The sequence below is a fragment of the Astyanax mexicanus genome, chromosome 12 (genome assembly GCF_023375975.1).
Source record: "Astyanax mexicanus isolate ESR-SI-001 chromosome 12, AstMex3_surface, whole genome shotgun sequence".
Taxonomy (NCBI): Eukaryota; Metazoa; Chordata; class Actinopteri; order Characiformes; family Acestrorhamphidae; genus Astyanax; species Astyanax mexicanus.
The window spans coordinates 29,530,495-29,552,727 of record NC_064419.1 but is presented as its reverse complement, the minus strand read 5'-3'; the positions used below and the strand labels follow the sequence as shown (position 1 = coordinate 29,552,727).

Sequence of the window (22,233 nt, the reverse complement as noted above, 5' to 3'; positions counted from 1 at the left end):
ATTTACATAATATTAAAATGACTAAGAAGGCTTTTTTAACGTTTTTTGAAACTCAAGCTAGCTGACCTTAGCATTCGTCCAACTCACCGCTGTGAACTGGTTGGAAAAATAAATGTTGTTCTAATAGCAGCGCTGCAGGAGGATTCATAACATTCTAGCCCAGACTGCTCCTGCAAATCCAGTAATCATGCTAAAATTATCAATCAGATCTCCTGCTGAAACGACAGTAAAACTAATTATTCAGTCTGGACCTGACCTACATTCTCAACATTGTTTGCAAGTTGACAGCCCGTTACTATGTGCCAACAAAATTGAATTATTTTGTAGCATGGAGGGCTTCAGATAGACAGAACAGTTTTTTTCACACAGAGATTTAATACAGGTTTAAGATCAGACCTCTTCTATTTTGAAATGTGACATTTCGTAGTAGTTATTCACCTCTAACTCTGAATGAATAAGATCAGCTTTCCCTGCCCTGTAAAACTAATAATACATACTGGAAAATATGTGGCTGTTACCAGAATCATATTGGCAAGGTACAGATCTGCTCAGCCTCCTACTGCTTCACAATTAGTTTCACCTGTTTTGTGGCTTTAGCTGTGTCTGAAACTATGCTTTATTCACAATACAGCATGCTATTTTTGGAGTGTGCCATTCTGTAGTGGTTATTCTTCTGTAATTCAAAATCAGTTTCCCAGTTTCCTGGTCTAGTTCTTAGTCATGTTTTTGTAGTCTGAGCTACAAAAAATAGTTTTACCCAGAAGGAATCAACAGACAGTCCTGCTTTTGTCTTGGTGGAGATCACAAAGGAATCTATGTGTAAAGACTTTTTGGTCAGCAACAAGATCAACGTTTTGTTGTCCAACAGGACAATGCACGTCTGCATATTCCTGTCATCTAAAGATCTTGCCTTGAAGACACAAATGCTATGCCATGGCCAGATTTGATAAAAATGTGTGGGATGCTAATGGACGCAATATCAACACTCCAGCCCTACCGCAAAAAATGCAGGAACAATGTTAATATTCAACCTGCATGGGAGGGATTATCACAGGACACCCTTAGGAACCTCTACAAGTCCAGAGAGATCCGAGACATCTGGCATGTTGTGTACTTTTGTGTGTGTAGCTAAATAATTATGAGATGTTGCCCATATACCATAATTTTCGCACTATAAGGCGCATAAGATTATACGGCACACTATCAATTTACGTCTTTTTAATGGTCTATTTTCATACATACATACAGCGCATTATGCAACAATAGTAAGCAACAGGAGTGTTGACAAGTTTTCCTTCTAATTCAGCAGATATCGCCACTGTAAATCATAAAAAAGCAAACAAAAAAAACCCATTTTATTTTAAAGTCAAACGAGCCCTGGATGTTAATCTACACAGATTTCTCTTCTGAAAACTGTTTATTTGGTGAGTAAAGCGCTTCCATTTATTTACAGTAAGTGTAGATTTCCAGATTTCCACTAAGGCTGGGTGCAGCAGCATTAGCCTTGGTGCTGGAAAATGTTTACTGAAACTCCTGCATAACACTGCACTTCAGCAGAGTGTCTTTACTGCTCCCTGCAACCTGACTGGTAGAATTCATTAATAAAGTGTACCAGATTATGCGACACGATTTTTGGGAAAATTAAAGGATTTTAAGTGCGTGGTACAGTAAGTCTAAATATTCCATCATTTATTGTTCCTGGTAACCTCTTCCTCTTTACGAATAGCATTGTAAGCCAACAATGTCGTCTGGATGCAAATATACTTTGCAACTATTTGTTTGACATTTTTTTCTGTTTTGCTTTGATCTCTTTTATTTGTTACTTGTTTTTTGAATATGGACGCTCATATATTAAATCAATTTTTCTGTACAAAAAAACAGTAATAAATAGGTAAAGACCCAAATGGTACCCACTGGGACACTTGTTGGTGATGGGTGGCATGCTTGGTGTCTCGTATAAGGGTTTATTTCTAGATCTGGGCCTGAATCTAGGTTGGCTTTGCCTTCTGCCTTGTGATTATGGATGGCCCAGAATATCTCTCCCTGCTATGAAGCGGAATACACAGAGAATAGGACGGTCCCTTGGCCTACAAGACTGTGGCACACCACTAATTAAAGCCTTGGCAATGCAGATTTTAACATCACAACTGAAGCAGCCATGATTACATGTGTAATCTGAGTGGTGACAGATTTGGTCAGCGTGTCCATTAAGACATATGGATGCTTGGGCTCTAAGTGTAATAGTCTAGTATAATTTATTAATTTGCAAAGAAAAGCCTCCAAAACATTCAGTATTGGATGAGCTGTTCAGTTCTCTTTGCCAATACACCAATAAATCTACATGACGTACTGCTTACAAGTACATGTCTACATTTTATGATGACACAGGAATCCTGGGCTTACATATGATACATCAGATATAGCTGGATAGGTGATCCAGAATTGTGTCCAGTGATGTGATACCTAAATATGTTGGAGATTACTCACCAGTGGTTTTACATGATTAGAGCATAGCCCAGAAAAACTCTTGTAGAAATCTGAGAATATATATTTGACATTCCTGAATATACTGTGTCCAACCAAGGCAATAAGTCAGATTTTCTCTGGGACAATAATTAAGTCTTTCTGTGTTTTTATATACATCTGTTCATTAAAACATCTCCTCATTGGAGTCTGTTGATGGAGCTGAACACATACTCTGGGGTGCAGACAAAGGCTGCCCAGAACAAATCAGGAACCAAGCTTTGTTCTTCAAACTAGCTCACAAGATCTCAACTAATCTCTTTAGAATTAATAATTCTAATTACTGCATTTATATCTATATGTTATTCATTTGTTGTACTGTGATTTTAGATATAGGTATTAAAACAACTAGATGTCATGCTAAGTATTATATTACTCAGGTTTCATTGTTAATATTAGTATGGGAAAATAATGTGCCATTGAGCCATCACTCATTATGTAAAGGAACAACATTCATACTGCCGTTTTAACTCTCTTAAATAAATCATCATGATTGAGATCTTATATGTATTGATTACTGATGACTCTCCTAAGCAGCTGTTAGTTACAAGCAGACAATCCATCCACCTTCTTCCCTGTGGCCCGTTCAGCTCGGCCCACACACTCCGAGCCTCCTCCGAGACGTGTTCACACACAACACTGAGTTTTAAATCAACCAAATACAAAATGTACTGTGTCGCTCCGGTGAGAACCTTCTCAACCTCTTCCAGACTGCCTCCTCCTCGAAGAGCTCAGTGCAGATTTAGTGAGCTCTTTAGCCAATCATAACTTTGAGCCCTACATGCTTTTGGCTCAGGGTCTTGTGGAAACACAGTTAAGTATCTGATTCAAGAACAGGCCGGAGTGTTTGCAGAGATCCCCACAGTGATCTGACCTTAATGACTAAGAAAGTGAGCCCGGGGAACTTGGCCAAGTGTGGCAAGGGCTGAGTCTGACCGGGTTTTAAAATGAGCTACGAAATGAGTGCTCTAACATCAACTAAAACTGCCACAGAAAGCTCTAAAGGGGAGTTTTCATATAGTTTGAGTAAACCTGAGTAGATCAGTGAGGAAATATTGTAATCTTGTATCAAAATGAACGATAATACTAATAATTACATGATGAAAAATATCCTTTAATTACTTATCCTTTCTTTCTCATATTCTGACATCCCAGGTTCCAACTCGTTTCTTGGTATGTCTTAGTAAAATCTTATGATCACCTTCATGATCTTACCAACTTCTTCACAGCTTCCTTTCTAAAGAGGCCACCCAAGTGCTTCCTATAGATACTATAAAACCCTTGCAACGATCCAGAACACAGACGGAAGACTTTAATCTTCAGCCATGTAATTCTTCTTCTGTGTTCTCTTTCCTGGCTTCCTGTTTCTGCCCATCAGTCACAAAACCCTGAAACCCTCCATATCTGATGGTGATGGTCAACACTCTATCTGTAACAAGAGCCTTTTAAGCTTCAAATGTGGCTTGACTTGACTCAGTATCCTTCAAGATAGATGGAAAACAAGCATTTTGACTTTTCTCTGTCCTAAAGAGAAGGTGGTGAAACAACCTTTCTCTGGTAGTTGGAGGGGGTGAGTGGATTGCTTCAAGTCTTCAGCAATGACCTCATATTAATTAGCTTGTGCTTGTACTCATGTCTTACTTTATTTTTATTTTTTTCCTAGGTTTTACATTTTTCCCTAAGCAGGTGGAGTACTGGTCTGTAGCAAGTGTCTACTATGTACTAATATGCAAAAATATGGACGTAACATAATATAGTCTCTTTAATCTTGGTAGAACGTTCTCGGCCTGGTCCACATGGACCAAGTGAACCACATTTAATGGAGGCTCGGCCACAAATATCTCTCAAATGACCGCAAGAAAAACCTGCTGTCCCCTGTTTCCTTACAAACCGGCCTCAGGGCCCCAGCCCAACCCTGCTCCAGCTGTGGTGGTGCGCCACTGGGGATCAACCCGCTGGCCACATACATTAACCACGGTCACTTCCACTAGCAGTGCTTTTTGAGCTTTTTGGGCAAATCAAAGAAAAAATGGCTTTGAAGTAGTACCAAAAAGAGGTACTGTAGAGAGCAGACACTATAAAAATAAATTTAAATAAAGTAACAAGTCAGTAGAGGGCATGTCCTACAGTGCTTACAGTTATTATTTATGCAACATGCAAAAAAATATTATTTTTATTTTTTCTTTGAAGGATTATTAATAACATTCTGACAAAACATGATACAGTATATGCAATTATTTTATGATATTTTGTTTTATCTGAGTTTGAAACAGAAAAGAGTGGGTCATATCTGTATATAAAAATGGCATTGGCCAAAAATTACATACAACAGTTTTTAGTATTCAACAGATATAGAAACCAATATTTGATCTTTGTCTTTTTTGATCTCTATTTAATGTAGAAATTTAGGAAAATGGTGGCTGAGGAAAAACTGCATTTTATTAATTGTTTGCATTTGTAATCAAAATAGCACCAAAAATTTACATATAATAAAAAACATGTTAAACTATTTACTCTCTTTAAATTCTGCTGTTTATTAGCTGCTGACCTACTGATGGTATCCACAATATGCAAGAAAAAGTATAGTTTATTATGAATATATATATATATATATATATATATATATATATATATATATATATATATATATATATATATAAAAATTTATATAATACTACCCATCCATAGTGCTCATATATTTGTACATTAAGTACATTCCAATGGCTTTAAATGTGGATTATAGAACTAGAATACTTATAACGAAATGGTCAAGTTAGTCTTAGTTTTATAAATTTTATGATTGAATAAATCTGCTGCATTAATTGTACAGTAACAAATCATATGGATTATCAAGACTCACCTCCACAGGAACGACCTGCATGAGGATGGCGAAGTTGGTCAGGTGGTTACACACACAGATGGAGTACGAAAGATTGCCTCCAGTTCTCATGCACCCCTCATTGGACCATACACCTTCCTTAGAGCTGAAACACACACACACACACACACACACACACACACACACACACACACACACACACACACACACACACATTACAGCCATTGTTTGGATTTAGAGTTAAATAAGGATTCATAACACACCCCAGATGTTTAAAGCACTGGATGTCTTTGTTCCAGCGTGTGTAGCTGGCTCAAAAGTAGGTCTCGCATATTAAACAAGCTTAAAAGTTCAAGTATACATGGCATTGCCTTCTTTATATAAGCAAACATTTAATAATGGCTGACGCCAAACAGGACAAGGAGAGCTGCTCGACCTTATTGTGTGCAGACCACCCATCTGCAGTCCCCTCATTACTGCTTTGCATCCTACAACAATAATCTGCTCTAATATACCATAGTTTGTATCGCTTAATATAAAAAAGGCTACAATAAATAGTACATTTTTAGCACACCACACCTCCAGCTGAAATTTCTACATCAGGAATCAATATTTCCAGTCCTGGAAGGCCGGTGTGCAGCACAGTTTGGGGATTTCCTCATTGGAGCACACCTGATTCAACTCAGCAGTTAATGGGTACCAGGCTTAGTAGGAATGTAGAGCAGAGAAATCACGGGATCAGCAGTGATGACCTCGGTTCTGTGTGCTCACTTACATTAATGTCATGGATCTTGACAGACAGTTCTGTGAACACATTGAGGTCAGTAGCAAGGAGCATAGTAAAAGAGTATGATTAAGAGTTTAGTGTGAAAAATTGTCAAATGTTGATTACCACTATGCTTTTGTGCCAAATAATTAAAAAAATGCTAGTGAATGGGGTGCATACAAATTTTAGTAGTGTAAATATTAGGAGGAACAACACTGTTTAAGGTTCAGGGTGTGTCTCTTTTCCATGTACTGAACTCTCCTATTTCAATCATGCACAGGAAAATACAGCTTAACAGGCTAAAGCTCACTGTAAGCCTATTTCAATCGAGATTGAGTATCAGTTATAAGCCCAATTCACCAAGCTCCAGTCCTTTTATTTATTTTAGGCACTCAGTTTATACTACTGTAGTGGATGTGCTATAAACCAGACACAACATGCAGCAGAGACCTGCATTCTCAGAATGTAACAAGGTGGTTTAAAACTCTGCACTGTGTCTGAACTAGCCGCCTGTCCTGTAAACATGAGCGTGTAAAATGTGAGCACAAGAGGGATTCTTTTATCACAAATAAAATGCAGACAAAATTATTCCAATGCCAGCTATCTTCTCTCATTTTTCAATTTCAATTCCAGAATGTTTTAAAAAGAAACCATTGAGTCAGTGTCCTGCTTTATTGGCCTGGAATTATACAACTTATCACAATCAGCCTTTAACTAAAACCAAGCACAACTAAAATAACTAACTGTTAAAATCAAGAACTGGGGTCACAAAAGCTTTTAAAGAAACACACAGTATAAATAACTAACAAAAAAAAGTGTTTTGCTAATTTTGCTAATTTATGAGCATTTTTGTAAGAATTTCTCACATTTGCTCTTGAGAAAAGTCCAAGTTGTATTTTAAAGCATGTTTTAAAGTGCTGTTATAATGTTGAATCCAATTATACTCATAAACTAATCAAATCCCAAATAAGAAAAAAAATGGTGAACATCAGAATCATTGTAAAAATTATATAAGTGGGTTTTCAGAAGAGGTGTAAGAACAGAACGAACAAAAACTTTTAAAAGTTCTCAAATATTCCCTTAAGAAAGTTTTAATTATTTTTATTTCATCTTACTTACTAAGATATTTATTTTGTCCATATTGTGACAAAGTCTTTTATGCTGGCTCTCCCTCTACAGGTTACATGCTCACTTTTCCTAAAGAGGAGAAATCCTGTGACCAATGGAGAGCTAGCTGCTGATACAATGCGTGCTGTGGTTTGAGTTCTAACTGCTTATGTTAGAACTATGTGGTTTGGGTATTTTACCTGATTGCTCATTAATTTTGTTTTAATAGAGTTTTATTGTGTGTGTTAGGAATGTGATTGTTTTATTGTATTCCACCCATAGTTCCAACCATAATTTATTTCTGTAAATTTAAAGTTGTGTATAAGGTTTGTTATCTGGGCTTTCAAGCAAGTAAAAAAGGTGCTATGCATCCTATATGATCCACTCCACGTAGGACTTTAGCCTGTCTTTTTATTGTTAGGCTAGAGGGTGGCACCAAATAGTATACCTGGGTTATTGACAAGCAAAACAATAGTTAGGTTAGTACTTTGATTTTGGTTTATTTATGTTTCAGTTAACTGCATTGTGATTGTGAGTAAGTAATTGTGGTTTAGTCTCTTCTTTGGTACTCTCAAGGTTATGTTTTTTGGTGGTCTTCTAGTTTGGTAATAGATACAACTGCACTATTTTAACTGTTTAAATAACATTAAATAGCATTTAGTGTTGTAAATAAATCTCTTCTTCCTTTTGGTGACTGATTTCGCATCAGATATTTAAGAATTTCTTTTACTCTTCTGTAAATGCAGACCAAAGAGAGGTTCTTGCCTCACTTCATTGGCTACCAGTTCAATACCGAATGCAGTTTGAAGTGTTTTTAAAGCATTTAATGGACTGGCACCTTCTTATATTGCAGAATTGCTCACCTCCACAGTCTCACAGTGCTTTTAGATCACAATCACATAATTTGTTGGCCATTTCTAAGGTTTGTTTGAAACTCAAAAGGTGATCGTGCATTTTTGTGCGGTGTATGCTCCAAGACTTTGGAAAAGTCTGCTGCCCGCTATTTGCCAAGCTACCTCTGTCTCTGTTTTTAAATCTGGTTTTAAAAACTCACTTATACAAAAAGTGATTTCTTTTACTTATGGTTTGGTTGTTTGTATTTGTCTAGTTATTAGACTTTTATGTACAGCACTTTGGTAAGTGTAGGCTGTGTAGAGTGCTTTTATAAATAAAGCTTTCTTACTTATTATTTTAAGTGATGTGAAAGTGATATGAAGGCTGAATCTTATATGGCTCTCTATTCTCTGTATAGGTGGGATTCCTGAGATCAGCATAAAGATTAAAACCCGTTCCTACAAGTTCAGTTCACTTTAACAGATTAGATTAGGAGACAAGAGATTAAAATTTTGAGCATATTTGGTCTTATCTAAATAACAGGCCTGCTCGTCTCTGTCAGTATGGACGGTTCCTGCCCAGCTTTCCCTCCTGTCCATCTTGTGAGAGTGAGTGGAATTCTGCTAAATGGCCCCGCAGGACAGTGGGGGGAAAGGAAGGAAGGGGGCTCCAAATCAAACACGCCGTGTTCCTAACGATTTACGGCATTCCAATGTTCCTAAATTTGGCTGCAGTTATTGGACCTAAGTGGTTTCTCAGGTTATTGCTTCTCCTTGCACAAGATTTTCTTTAATAAATAAAATATGGCTGCTGTGCCTCCAAAACTTCACTAAACGACAAAACGAGAGATGCTGTAAGATTTTATTTTGGCACAAAACTGTGTAACGTATGAAACTGTGTTTAGATGTGCTCATAAACCACCAGTCTCCAGACTGTCATGTATATCATATGGAACAACATAAGGCATTTATAAACGACACACAAACGGTAAAAGACTGTGCCATAGAGCATTATTTTCCAGAGAAAGATATACGAAAAACACATGTCTGATGAGACACTGAGGAGAAGTTCCCTTGTATCTCCAAGGTAAGATAATGTAATGTGATGCAAGCTAATGTAAAAGTTATTGAACCGCTTCTACTTGCTCATTCATGATGATTTCACACAATGTAAATGTCAGATGCTGTTATTAAACGTAAAACTGACAAGAGTCAAATGCTTCTGATATAAAAGTGTTATTTTTTTTTTAATATTAACTAAAATGACGAAGAACATTGGGCCCTTTTTATTTACCAATTGTTTTTAACGCTTTAGCAAAAAAAAAAAAAAAGTTTTCTTATTTGGGGCAATAATACCATTCCTTTTTTTCTTTTTTAAAGAACCCTGCTTTAAAAACATGCACCTCTTTTTAAATGATTGACACAGTGTTGTGAAATCAGAACACAAATAAAAAAAATACATTGTAAAACTGCAACAAGTAATAAATAATATGCTCATTTTAAAAAATCCCACCAAAAAACAATCCACGTGTGAAGTAATGAGTAAATTCTTTTTTTTTTTTTTTTTTTTTTTTTACATTTTTTAGCGTAACACACCTTTGCCGATTGGTAAACATGGAACAATCAGGGCGAGTTTAGTTTTACACATTCTTCAATAACATACATTGACTCAAAATAAGATCTACCAAAAAGTTGAGCAGAATGTTAGAGTTAAGAGCACAGTAAAATATTGGTAAACAAGGCCCACTCCTTCCTTGATTCCTTTAAGTGTGTTAGACCCACCTGTAGTCCAGGAAGCCACAGTAGAGGAAGACTTTGTTGCTTTGATTGGAAGCCTGAAGCTGCTGCTCTTTGCTCTGAAACGAGACAGAAGGAATCAGGAGTCAAAACACGTTGCTGGCCTATAGCCGTCCTATCAGTCTCAGGAAGAGAGCCAAGTGTTTGCATATCTGGGTTACTGTGTATTGTGAAAGCTAGGTGCTAGAGGACAAGTAGTCTCAGGCTGAGAAATCAGGTAATACATAGTATATCACTGTTGCAGTGTTTACGTAAAACAGAGGGAGCTTCAACTCAGCCAAAGAAGCTCCTGAAGGTTAAGTAGAGCAGATCAGATTCTGGCTTTTTGAACAGACAGCTATTAAATCTAGTCACAGTGTGACTGAAAGTGGCCACCAATTCCATGAAATTGGGGACAACCTGGTTTCGTAGAAACACCAGTGTGGAATTAGGCCTCTTCTTTAGCGACAATGGTAGATTTTTAACACAAATCAAACATTTTTTAAACAGTTTTTAGGGTTTTAATTACTGCAAGACACCCAAAAAGAGATCTGTCATTAGTTGTCAAAATACAGCTAAACTGAAGGCAAATCTGACACATAAAGTTTTTACCATAACCTGTTGATAGACACTAATTATGGTATATTAAGTATTTGATAGGCAGCTACCTTAAAACCTGGGATAGACTACACATTTAACAGATTATAAAAGACAGGGTATCTCATACTAAAGTAAAGTAACCAGCGTTTTTACTAGGAAACACAATTATAAAAACTAACAAATTTGCTGCTGCTGTTTCTCTGACATTTGGGTGTGTTTTGTGAATTTGAGTAGCTTTTAGAGTTTACACCAATCCTCTTGTTTGCCTATTGTGTAGATCCCACTCATATTGTCAATGTTCAGAGGGTGTCCTGTGGTAATTATCGCCAGGCAGTCAGCAAATCCTTAAGGTCCAGGAACATCCCACGAGACCTGCCTGATGTTTTGGGGTTGCTTTGATCTAGTCGTCAAAAATTGGCCCATATTCCACTCCCTGAAGGGTGTCGCTGACTTAATACATGAGAAACGTAACACTAGCTAACACAAAGAATGCATTCCATTTACAGTTAGTTGCATGTACGTCTGACTTAAAGGCACAAAAAGAGACTGAAGTCCTAAAAACATGTATAATACTAGTGCTTTTACTACTTGTGATGTATGTGGCAGCCATCTTTGACTGTGACCTTGGGTTTGGTAAGATTTGTGAACTCAAATTCCGCTTGTTGAAAAGTCCTAACTTTCTGATATCCATGCTCAATTGGAACACAGCATTAGTTTATTTAAATGGCAGATTATCAAGGCATGAATCTTAGGCCTAAACCTCTGCTGTCTTCATGTGCTAGTAGCTAAAAGCAGCATAGCGGTGGTGATTACGAATATGAGCTCCCTGATGTGAATGAAGGGTTAGCTTGGGAAAAAGAAGACGTGGTTAAAGAGCAAGGCTCAGGGCTGAACTCTGAAGCACTGAAGAGGAAGTGAGCTGACTTGGACAGATAAAGCATGTCCGGAGCGGTGGGTCCCTGGCTCAAAAACTTGGCACGACAAAGCCTGCCAAAGCAAAGAGTGGGAAGGAGATTTGTGGAAAGCAGCCAATCTTGAGGGCTTTGGAAATGCGATAAATTAGATCTGGTAGATGGCAATTTTGGCTCCTAGTTACGGAAGGAAGTTATTAAGGGCATTATTATGACGTATGAGGATAGACTGTGGCGGCAAACCAAATCAGGATGCATTATACTTAATAGCTTAATAGTCTACTCGTCAATAGGAAACTATTATGCCGTTCCCTAGTTTTGTGGTATTACCATCAGTATTACTCAGTGGTGGCTGTGTGTGTGCATTAAGGTTTTTTTTTTATTTTTTTTTTTTTACATTTTCAGAACAGGCAAAACCGCTTCTTTCTGATTCCTGAGATTAGGGGTTGTTGGGGTTGTATGAAGTTAGGATTATGCTTAAAAATGCATTACATATAGTGCAGGTATTAAAATATCATCACTCGCTAGCTGTTCAGTCAGAGTCAGTCTGAAGCATTGTATTTGGGCCATTTATCATGATTGATCAATACGTTTAAATTTGTAGGTTATATCAAAGGTGAAAAAATGTAGTCAAAAAACAAGTTTGTTTTTGTGTGTATCTATATTAAATTCATCTAAAATCTACCCAAAACCTTTAAATAATCCAAATAACAAGAACACAATAAGTACTAACAGTATGAGTGCCAATGTGTCTGCTTATCCATTTCCAAACCTCCTGCTTTTGGCAGCCCATTATTAGCTGTACTTGTCATCTAGTACCTATTTTAGCTGATCAATCATTGCATTACATTGCAAATGGTGCACAGGTGTCCTTAGCACTGAGCCATTGATTCCAGGGTTGTGGGGTCAATATAAGACTGCTAAGACTGCTAAGAGCCTTGCTGTAAAGGATTTGATTGCATTAGTGTGTTAAGGATATTAGATGATAACCACTTTACATCATCTCAAGACTTGCATACTACTATACCCTATGTATGAACCCACTTGCCAGGCATTGTACAGAATAACCAGTGGTGTATCTAGGATCTAGGGGCCATCAAGGGGCTACAGTATTCATAGAGGGGCCATATTTAAATGTAATTTAAAAAGCTGACACAGTAAAAACTATGGAGATAAATTTGTGCCAAAAGCTTAACACAAAAAAATTGCAATTAAAATTCAAAAATCAAAAGAAAAATGTGTATAATGTTTTTGGTTACTTTATTATTATTTGCAGTTATTTGAAAATTAATTATTTGTATTTGTATTTCGCCAGTTGGCTTTCATTCTTGTGTTTTTGTGGATTTTCTGTGGATTTTCTTTTGGATTTTAGACAGTGGCACTTCAGGAGGCCAATCAGATTTCAGCTTGGGTTAATGCCCCTGTGGCCCCGCACCTAGAACTGCCAGAGTCTATATAGAGTCTATATTGTCTCCAAGGATTGAGGGCTAAAAAATAGCTCAGAATGTGAACCATTTCAGCTCTAAATATTGTAAATAAATAATGACCAAGCTAGCCGCTCTTTCCAACACTTTCCAAATCTTCCGTGCTCCGGTTGGCTCTATGGAAGGTTAGCAGCACTTAATGAGGCTATTAGCCACTGAGCTGTGCCCTCTAAAGGTGGAGACTGTTTAACTTAGCAGGTGCCAGCATAAACAAGCACATCACTGCTTTTGTTGTAGTGCGATTAAGTTTAATGCCTGATGGCTGTAGAGCAGGCAGTAAACATCTGAAGCGTGCTAGCTAAGAGGCTAATCATGACCCAAGTGGGGATTGAGCATTAGCGTCAGTGTGTGCTGGACATGGAAACAGAGAGAGAGAGAGAAAGAGAGAGAGAAAGATCAATGGAGTAAACAGAAGACAGAGGGAGAAAGAGGGTTACTGATATGTTGTGAAAGACTCTCTCTCTTTCTCTTTCTACGCATGTTTTCAGTAAAGGTTGCTCATTTTTTCCAGGTCATTTGTGTGATGTGATCGAGGTCCCTGGAGCCTCTGAGCTAATGGCTAGAGGAATGTGTGTGTGGTCAATAGAGCTTTGCCACTTTTTAACTGTGAATCAAAAAATACAGTGGTCAAAGGTCTGTGTACACAAACACAAACTCGTACCTTAACCCCACTAACACTAGACCACCTTAAGCGGATCATTATGTGGAAAATATGAGAATGAAATATGAATCCTTGCGCCAGACTCTAATAAGGGCAAATGTATTGGGGCACTTGTTCATTCTTTATTTCATCTAAAATTAAGGGTTCTAAAAAAAGTTAATTTTAATTTAATTGGAATAGCTGTCTCACTGCTGCATGTATTTGATTGCGTTCAGTGACAAGAGTAACATAAGTCCAGGATGTTGCTCAGTGTTGGGGGGTCTTGATGTTAAGCATAGCGTCATTAGGCTAAGAGTAAGGGCATCAATGGGACGTAAATTTTTATACTGTCCTGTGTCTTCTTCATGTCCCATTAAAGCTAAAGAACTTTTTACTGACTTTTTTTCCAGAGTCGCTTGTCTGTTTGCATGTACAATTCAAGCCAGATGCTGCCGGTCACTCCAACTCCAATATTTCACATAATCTTGCCATGAGCACATTGGTCAGTGTTAAACTTCAATCAGAAGATAATGTCTGACAACTTATACAGGGGTGGGTGTTCCCAATCCATTTTCTGAGAAAACACTTTATGATCAATTGACGTACTGCTATCCCATGACTACTGGCATAACAGTGTAAGATTGTGTTTATCTGATACAGTGAGGCTAACTCTATAGGCAATACTTATCTACAGAGACTAGACAACCTGTGTTTGTGCAACTTATATCAGCTAAAACCATTAATTAGAAGTATTGATGACAAATAGTGTTCATCAAATCATGTCATTTTGTCTTTTTGCTTTCTCTACCCTAAATTCTAATTTAGTTTTATAAAGTAATTATTCCATCAGTCTCATTTAATCCCAATGATGGGTATTTCCCCCTGTGCTGCTACAATGCTAATAATGTTGACCGGTACTGTGCTGTGTGTTTAAAGAGGTGAGAGAGCCTCCCCGCTCTGCTTTATAGCTGCCCTGCTCTACTGCATAACACTGTGTGTGTGTGTGTGTGTGCATTAAGCAGAACCAGATGATGGAGGGCAGGATTCCTCCCAAACCCCAGTGTTAGTGGAGGTGGTGGTGAGGAAGAGGGGCTGACTAACACAACTCAGAGGAAAACACTTACAGACACAGCATGCCTGTTTACCCAATGAGTTCATCTGTCTGTCTATTCAACCACCCTTTATCTCTGTTTTTGTGCCACACTTCTCTATTCATCTGCCTATTTTATCTATTCTGGTTCTATCCACCCATTTCATGGACCAATAACTACTTCTCACTCTTATGTCGATTGACTGCATCCATCCAACTATTATCTATCTGTCCATCAATCTGTTTCTCTTCTATTTTCCCATTTTCTATCAATTCTCTGTTTACATCCATCTTCTCTCTCATCTACCCATCTTTCCTTTCATCCATTAAGTACTCCCTTTCTATCTATTATCTACTTACAGCTCTGGAAAAAGTTCTGAATCAGTTTCTCTGATTTTGCTATTTATAGGTTTGTGTTTGAGTAAAATGAACATTGTTGTTTTATTCTATAAACTACGGACAACAAAGTTCACAATAAAAATATTGTCATTTAGAGCATTTATTTGCAGAAAATGAGAAATGGTTGAAACATCAAAAAAGTTGCAGAGCTTGCATCTTGGCATGTTTTCCCCCACCAGTCTTACACACTGCTTTTGGATAACTGTATGCCACTCCTGGTGCAAAAATTCAAGCAGTTTAGCTTGGTTTGGTGGCTTGTGTCATCCATCTTCCTCTTGATTATATTCCAGAGATTTTCAATTTGGTCAAATTAAGGAATCTCATCATTTTTAAATGGTCTTTTATTTTTCCAGAGCTGTATATCCATCCATCCAGTAATGTCCTCCTTTTCTGTTCTCTGCTTCTGTTCATCCTTTCTTCAATTCCATACATCTAGTAATTTACCTTTTTCTACAAATTCTATTCATAGATATCAATTCTTCCAGTTATTTAAAAATCCCTTTATCTATAATCTGTCTCTATCCATCTACTGACATACTTTTTTATTTGTCCTTTGCACCCATCTAATGTATCCCTCCATCCATTCATTGTTTCTAGTAATTTCATTCTAGTAATCCATTCTCCACTTTCATCCATTCACCCATCCCTGCATTCCTCCATTCGTTTTCCTCTCCCTATGTCTGAGGTGTGGTGTTGACAGCAGTGGTAGCAGAGTGCTGCTGAGTGAATGTGAGGAGGCTGATTTTTCCACATGTGTTCGGCTGAAGGAGGGGAAACTCTGAGCCACTGGACTGGAGCTCCATTCAGAGCGGAGAGGAGGACACTTCTTTCCTCTCCTCCTCTCAATCCATTCATCTCTATTAATCCCTCTTCAGTGCTCTATTACACACACTGGTCAGTGTCACAGTACGGAAAGTGTCGTACTGTGAATGAGTCGCTTAGGTCTGTAACTCTATTAGAGAACATATGCTTTCACGTGTGTGTGTGCTTGAGGCTTCATTTTGCCAGAAAGAGTGAAAGTACTCCAAAGCTTTTTTAACAACAGAGGTTTTATAAAAAAAAAGAGTCCAGAAACAGTGAACAAGAGTGAGAGAGGGAAACAATGAAGAAACGAGGGAGAAAGAGACAGAGGTGATGAATAAGAGAGAATGAAATGTCAAGCATATGTAACGCATACACTTGATTATCATGGAATACCATTATCATGCTGCTATAGCAAACTTGCACTCTACTCTCTCTATTTATTTATTTTTTGGGAGGTATTTATCTTTATCTATTTTGTATATTCTATTTACAACAGTTCGTGGGTGTAAACTGGATCGTGAGATCACAATTTCGTTCCACCTCATGTACCACATGTGATGCGAATGACAATAAAATCTTCTTGAATCCTTGACATTCATACCCCATTACATTATAATGAATGTAAATGTTCTTATAATAGAGGCCAATATGGTGTGGTTTAGTAACTCTCTGTTAATGTTTGAGTTGGTAAATATTTTGTTCATATTAATAGACTGTATGGTGCATTTTTAAAAGCTAAGAAAATTGAAAAAGTCAGGCCAAATTCGAATGATTAAAATTTTGTCAAGTGATAAAAGAGTGTTCTCCTAAGTTGTTAATTTATTTACTGTAGGGGTGTGCCATATCGTATCGTACGTGATAATATCGCCAACATTTTTGAATATCGTAAACAATATTATACCCTGACAAAACCCCTAATTATCACAACAAAAATTCACACATTTCTCACTTCCTATTAAATATCTACTAGAGACAGATTATATCTGTCCAGTATCACAGTATCATTTTACTTTAATCCTGGATATATGGAGATATCTGGAGTGCATTATTATTATTATTACATTCTGACTTCTGTTACAAATATGCTAAAATTCTGGATTTTTTTAAAATATCCCAGTTAGAGGTGTGCAATAACATATCTTATACAATAATAAAATATAAGTTTTGTTTTGTTGCAGTAGTGTATTTTTTATTTTTTTGTCATATCGCCAAGAGTATCGTTATCGTGATAATACCATGAAATATCGTGATATAATTTTAGGGCCATATCGCTCCCCCCTAATTTACTGTTTATTCTGTCCTCTGGGGGGGTTAAAACTCCCAGTATCACCTAGCATCTCCAGACTTGGAAGCTTCTGGCAATAGAGCATAAAGGCCCTAATGGTTTTGGACCAAGGATCTCGTCACTTATGGTGTGAGTTAGGCTGCAGTTAGACTGTAGGGCCACTCTAGAGCAGAGAATTACACTACATAAAACACGTTATGAGATAATGCATCTTTCGTCTGTTCTTTTTTATACACAGAAATACACAGTACATTTCACAGCTCTAAACTGGCTATTTAACTGTCTGCTTGTGATCATACATTCAAATATCATCAGTAACACAGTCCACAGGCCTTGCTAAGGGGTAAGGGGTTTCTTACCTGCAGAGGAAAAAAAATTTTTTAAAGAGAACTTTTGCTGATCTTGTGAGTTAACTCTACTACTCTACTCTACTAGTCTGCAACCAGTAACTTTAGCTTTCTTAATTTTATGTTAGAATGGCTCACATTTTAACAGTATGCCTGGACTGTTTTGGATGCAGCCTATTCATGTGAAAAACAGACATGTCTGTAAAACTCTTGTCGTTTTGGAAGGTGCGCTGAGCTAATAGCCACAGACCTGTGACCTCACTGATTCAATTCAGACGTGAAGGGTTAGGCATTATGCAACCTCCCGCCTTTCACTGTGTGCCTGGGCTTAGGGTTATTTGGCAGCTGCCATGACATCATTCTCACCGGCCTATCAGATCGCAGCGGGTTGCGTAATCTCACATCAGGGCGATTCCCGGCTGCCCGGTGGCATTTGCTCATAATACTCATAATTGAAGGCTAACTCTCCATTGCATCTATCCTCATGAGCATGGAATTGCCCCAGTCCGGCATCTTCCACCCCCAGCCACGGGTCACGGCTCTCCTGATTACTGAGCGTAGTGTGTAATGCTGAACGCATGTGAGGCTGCTGTCGAGCTTAATCACTCTGGGGAACTGTATGTATGACAGAAATATGGATCAGTATTAGAAATAAGATTAAGAGGATCCTCCCTCTAGACAGACAGACCTACAGGGGCTGCTTATAAAGACAATAGCAGCCCTTTTGAAAATAACATAACATTATTCAGTTCTGTTCCTTTTTCTATAAGTTCTTCTAAGTTAATATTTTAGAGATTTGTCGGCAGCTTTCTTCTAGACATGGATTAAGCCTATTCTAGGACTACACAGCATTTAGAATGGAGATTTTTCATTTAAAAGGTTGGTCTAAAACTAGGTCTAATCTGTGCCTTAAGATGTTGTTCAGACACTTGCAGAAATGGTCTTTTTTACTTGCTTTCCTTCATCTCTCATTTTTTTCTTTCTAGCTTTTGCTGTCACACATCCCCCCATCTCTTTCTCTCTCTACCTTCTGCTTTTTCTCTCTCTTTATATCTTGTTTTTTCCCTTTGTTTATTCAATTTTTATACTTTCTCCAACCTCTTTGGACCCCTTTCTTGCTTTCTTTTTCTCACTCTCTCTGAAGAGTCTTACTTTTTCTCTGTCTCCTATTCTCTTTATCATTTGAATTCTCTACCTCTCTCTCATGTTTTCTCAGTTTGTTTCTCTCTACCTTATTCTCTCTGTCCCTGTATATCTCTCTCTATTGCTCACTTTCTTTAGCCACTTCTTGTTTTTTCTCTTTCTTGCTTTCTCTCCCTCTCCCTCTCACTTGCTTATATCTCTTACTACCCTTTTCTCGCTCTTTTGTTTTTTTTGTCTCTCACTTTCCCTGTATATCTCTCTACCTCTCACTGTCTCTCTCCACCCCTTGTTTTCTCTCTCTCTCTTTCGCTGCTTTTCTCTCTTTCCTATATTCACTCGCTCTTTTAATCTCTCGATTTTATCTTTTTCTCTTTACCTCTCCCTGTGTCTCTCTGTTTCTGAATATTTGTCTCAATCTTTCTTTTACATGCACATTTAGAACATTACAAATCATTAAATAATTTTCACTTTTTTTACAACACATACTTTCCACCCAAAGACACACCCACACACACAAGCTCTCTCTCTCTTTCTCTCACAGACACACACACACACACACCCCAGCTGTGCTGAGGTTTCCTAGTTGCCCTGCTTTTGGTGGTGAGTATTTTCGGACCTACTCCCTCTAAATAAAGTCTGTGCTGAGGCACACTGCCCAAATACAACACACACACACACACACTAAAATAAATGAAGAAACCCAACCACTGCTTTTCAATCTCGCCTTCTATTCTCAGACACACCGGCCTGCTCTGTAATTCACCCTGTGGCCTGGCAAGCCTGTCATTTGTAGAGTCACACACAAACACACACACACAGAGTACACACAGAGTACACATCACAAAGACTAATGAAGCTGCTAGGCTGATAAATGCATGGGCAGCACTGGGTGAAGAGGATACACTTTAGTGTCTGGCCAGCGACGGTACTTTGTTCTGAAATTGATGTTCCCAATCAGCCCTATTTCATCTGAACGGCCTTTCAGTTCTCATTCCTTCACTGCAGGATTTCCACTCAGTTCCACACACTGCAGCTGTTAAATGAAGAGTTCAGCAAAAACATCTTTTTTACACAGTTTGACCCTTATCTCAAATGCAAACAAGACCTGTCTGGGGTCTGAAGTCACAAACATATTTTAACATATTAAAAGCACTGTACATGATTCTAAAGAGCATAGTTTGATATTTTAACTCAACATTAAAACAAACTTACTCCTATGTTTAGTGCTCATTCAGAAGTTCTGATGCTCTGCTGCCTAAATGTATTCATAAACATTGCACAGGTTCCATGCCTAGCAAGCAGAAATAGAACAACATTATCCACTTTTTTCATGTCTTTCTATTTTCAGATTTTCAGCCTCACCAACATTTACACTTATCTTGACGCTTGCCTGGTGTGAAAACCTAAAGAATGCACAATTTATTGTAGACAGAATCTCTCACTGGCCTAAAAACTTTCTTTACTTCATTCAGTTCTTTTTGGCATTTTCTCTGCTATCTTTCCTTAACAATGCACCAGTTACACTCTGCTCCTCTTCCTCCACTCTGTTGCTGGTTGACTGGAATAATGTTTTGTTTTTTATCTAGTACACTCTATTTTTTATACATTTACACTCACAATTATTATTTATTTTCCATAGTGCAAACAGACCAATGATAAAGCAAACTGTGAGGAAACATTGGACTGAATTTGTTTAAAAAGTGAACTGGATTGAAAATGTACACTATTAATTTAAATTGTTGTTCACAAATGCATTGAAATTATCACATACACTTTATAGGGACTGTTTTAAAAAAATTAAATTCTAATTTTTCCCATTTTCTCCTTTATTTACACGGCCAATTACTCAACCCACTCATTAGGACTCCCTCTATCACTAGTGATGCCCAAACACACCAGGAGGGTGAAGACTAACACATGCCTCCTTCGATACATGTGAAGTCAGCCACCGCTTCTTTTCGAGCTGCTGCTGATGCAGCATTGCCGAGCAGCCAGCGCACTTGGAGGAAAGCGCAGTAACTCTGTCCCGGTACATCAGCTCACAGACGCCCTGTGCTGTGGACATCACCCTAGGTCTGATGTGGGGAGAGAGTGCCATCTACCCACCCGGAGGGAGCAGGGCCAATTTTGCTCCCTCTGAGCGCCGGCAGCTTGATGGCAAAGCTGCATGAGCTGGGGTTCAAACCTGCGATAGGGACTGTTTTTAGGGAAACCAACACAATGTCATGGTAGAGGAATTAGCACTGATGCTATATAATGTTACATAAACTGTAAAAAAAACAGTTAGCTTTGAGCACAGTGAGTACTATATAATAACGAATATAACAGAGGAAAGTAAAAGGTTTACAGTTTGCCCTTTTAGTGCTGATTGTTTTGTTCTGGAAAAGGAGTGGAAACACAAGAAGTGGGATAAACAAGTGTGAGTGTGGCTCAAAAGTGTTATATAAGTCTCTGAAGCACACTCATATGAAGCAGCAGCAGCAGGAAAAATGCTTAAAGCGCTCACAATTAACCATGACAAAAACCAGGGGTCTGAGTCATGGTATGTATGAGAGAGAGAGAGAGAGAAGGAGAGAGAAGGAGAGAGAGAGAGATGGACAGAAAAAGATGGAGAGTAAACAGAAGAGGCAAAGAGGAATGGGGAGAGAAAGAAGGTAAATGAGAAGAGGAAGTGAAAGTGAAAAAATAAAATTAACAGAAAGGGTGAGAGATGTGTAAAAAAAAAGATAATAGATAAATAAGACAAATAGCAAATTCTAATATAACCTAGAGATAGGTCAGCGGTACAATAGGAATAAAGAAAAGGGGAGAAAAAGAAGATAAAGATAACAAATTAAGAGAAGATTAAAGAGAAATAGAGAGGTAGAAAAACTAAAGGGGATTGGAGAAAGAGGAGGGATAAAGAACAAGAGATGTAGAGAGGTTAAAACAAGAAAAGTGTGGAGAGAAATAGGGAAAGAAGAAGGGGTAAAGAGAATGGGTGGTAAAGGGGGAGAAAGACAATGCAGGAGATAAAGAAAAAAGGAGAGAACGAGAAAAAGAAAGATGAATAGAAGACAGTAAAGGGGAATAAAGATAGTGGGGAAGTAAGAGATAAAAAGGGGGAAAGAGGGGAGAAATAGATGGATAGACATAAAGGCAGGAGGAAGGAGAAAAAGAGAAACTGAGAGAAAAAAGTAAAAAGAAGAGAAGGAGAGAGGGAGAGACAAAGAGAAAAATAAATAGAAGAAGAGAGAGAGAGGGAGAGAGAGAAATAGAGAGTGGGAGGGAGAGAGTAATGAAGACAAAAGAACAACACACCAATCATCACACTGCATGATTTAACTGAATCAAATGATTCAATCATATTGAATCAGTACGCTGCAGATTTGGAGTTTTCTTTGGTGATGGTTCTGAATCTACATCTGTGCTGGAGTGCAGAGTGCTAAGACAAACACAAACACACACGAATACAGGTTTCCTGTGGAACTCTGGGGACTCTTGAGAAGTGTGATGGTGATTCCAGTGGGCTGTCAGCTGCACTGGTCCCTGAAACCCAACACCAGCCTGAATGGGTTATGTCATTTCTGAGGGATCTGGAGAACTTCAGTAAATTCACACACTTAAAGGGGTCTTAAAGAAGTGGGGGTGGGATTGTAACCATTTCAGCATAAAAAGAATTTTCACTTTAAGTGTGAATCCTTCAG

General features: G+C 38.0%; 1 protein-coding gene across 3 annotated transcripts in view; it reads right to left on the bottom strand.

Moving 5' to 3' along the window:
- adgrd1 (adhesion G protein-coupled receptor D1) overlaps window positions 1–22,233 on the bottom strand; it is a 92,339-nt gene that overhangs the window by 17,967 nt on the left and 52,139 nt on the right. For all 3 annotated transcript variants that reach the window (XM_049485958.1, XM_049485959.1, XM_049485960.1), the window contains 2 exons: window positions 9,851–9,924; window positions 5,384–5,507 (listed from right to left, as the gene is read on the bottom strand). In XM_049485958.1, the coding sequence (XP_049341915.1) occupies window positions 5,384–5,507; window positions 9,851–9,924 (198 nt within the window). The remainder of the gene's footprint in view (window positions 1–5,383; window positions 5,508–9,850; window positions 9,925–22,233) is intronic.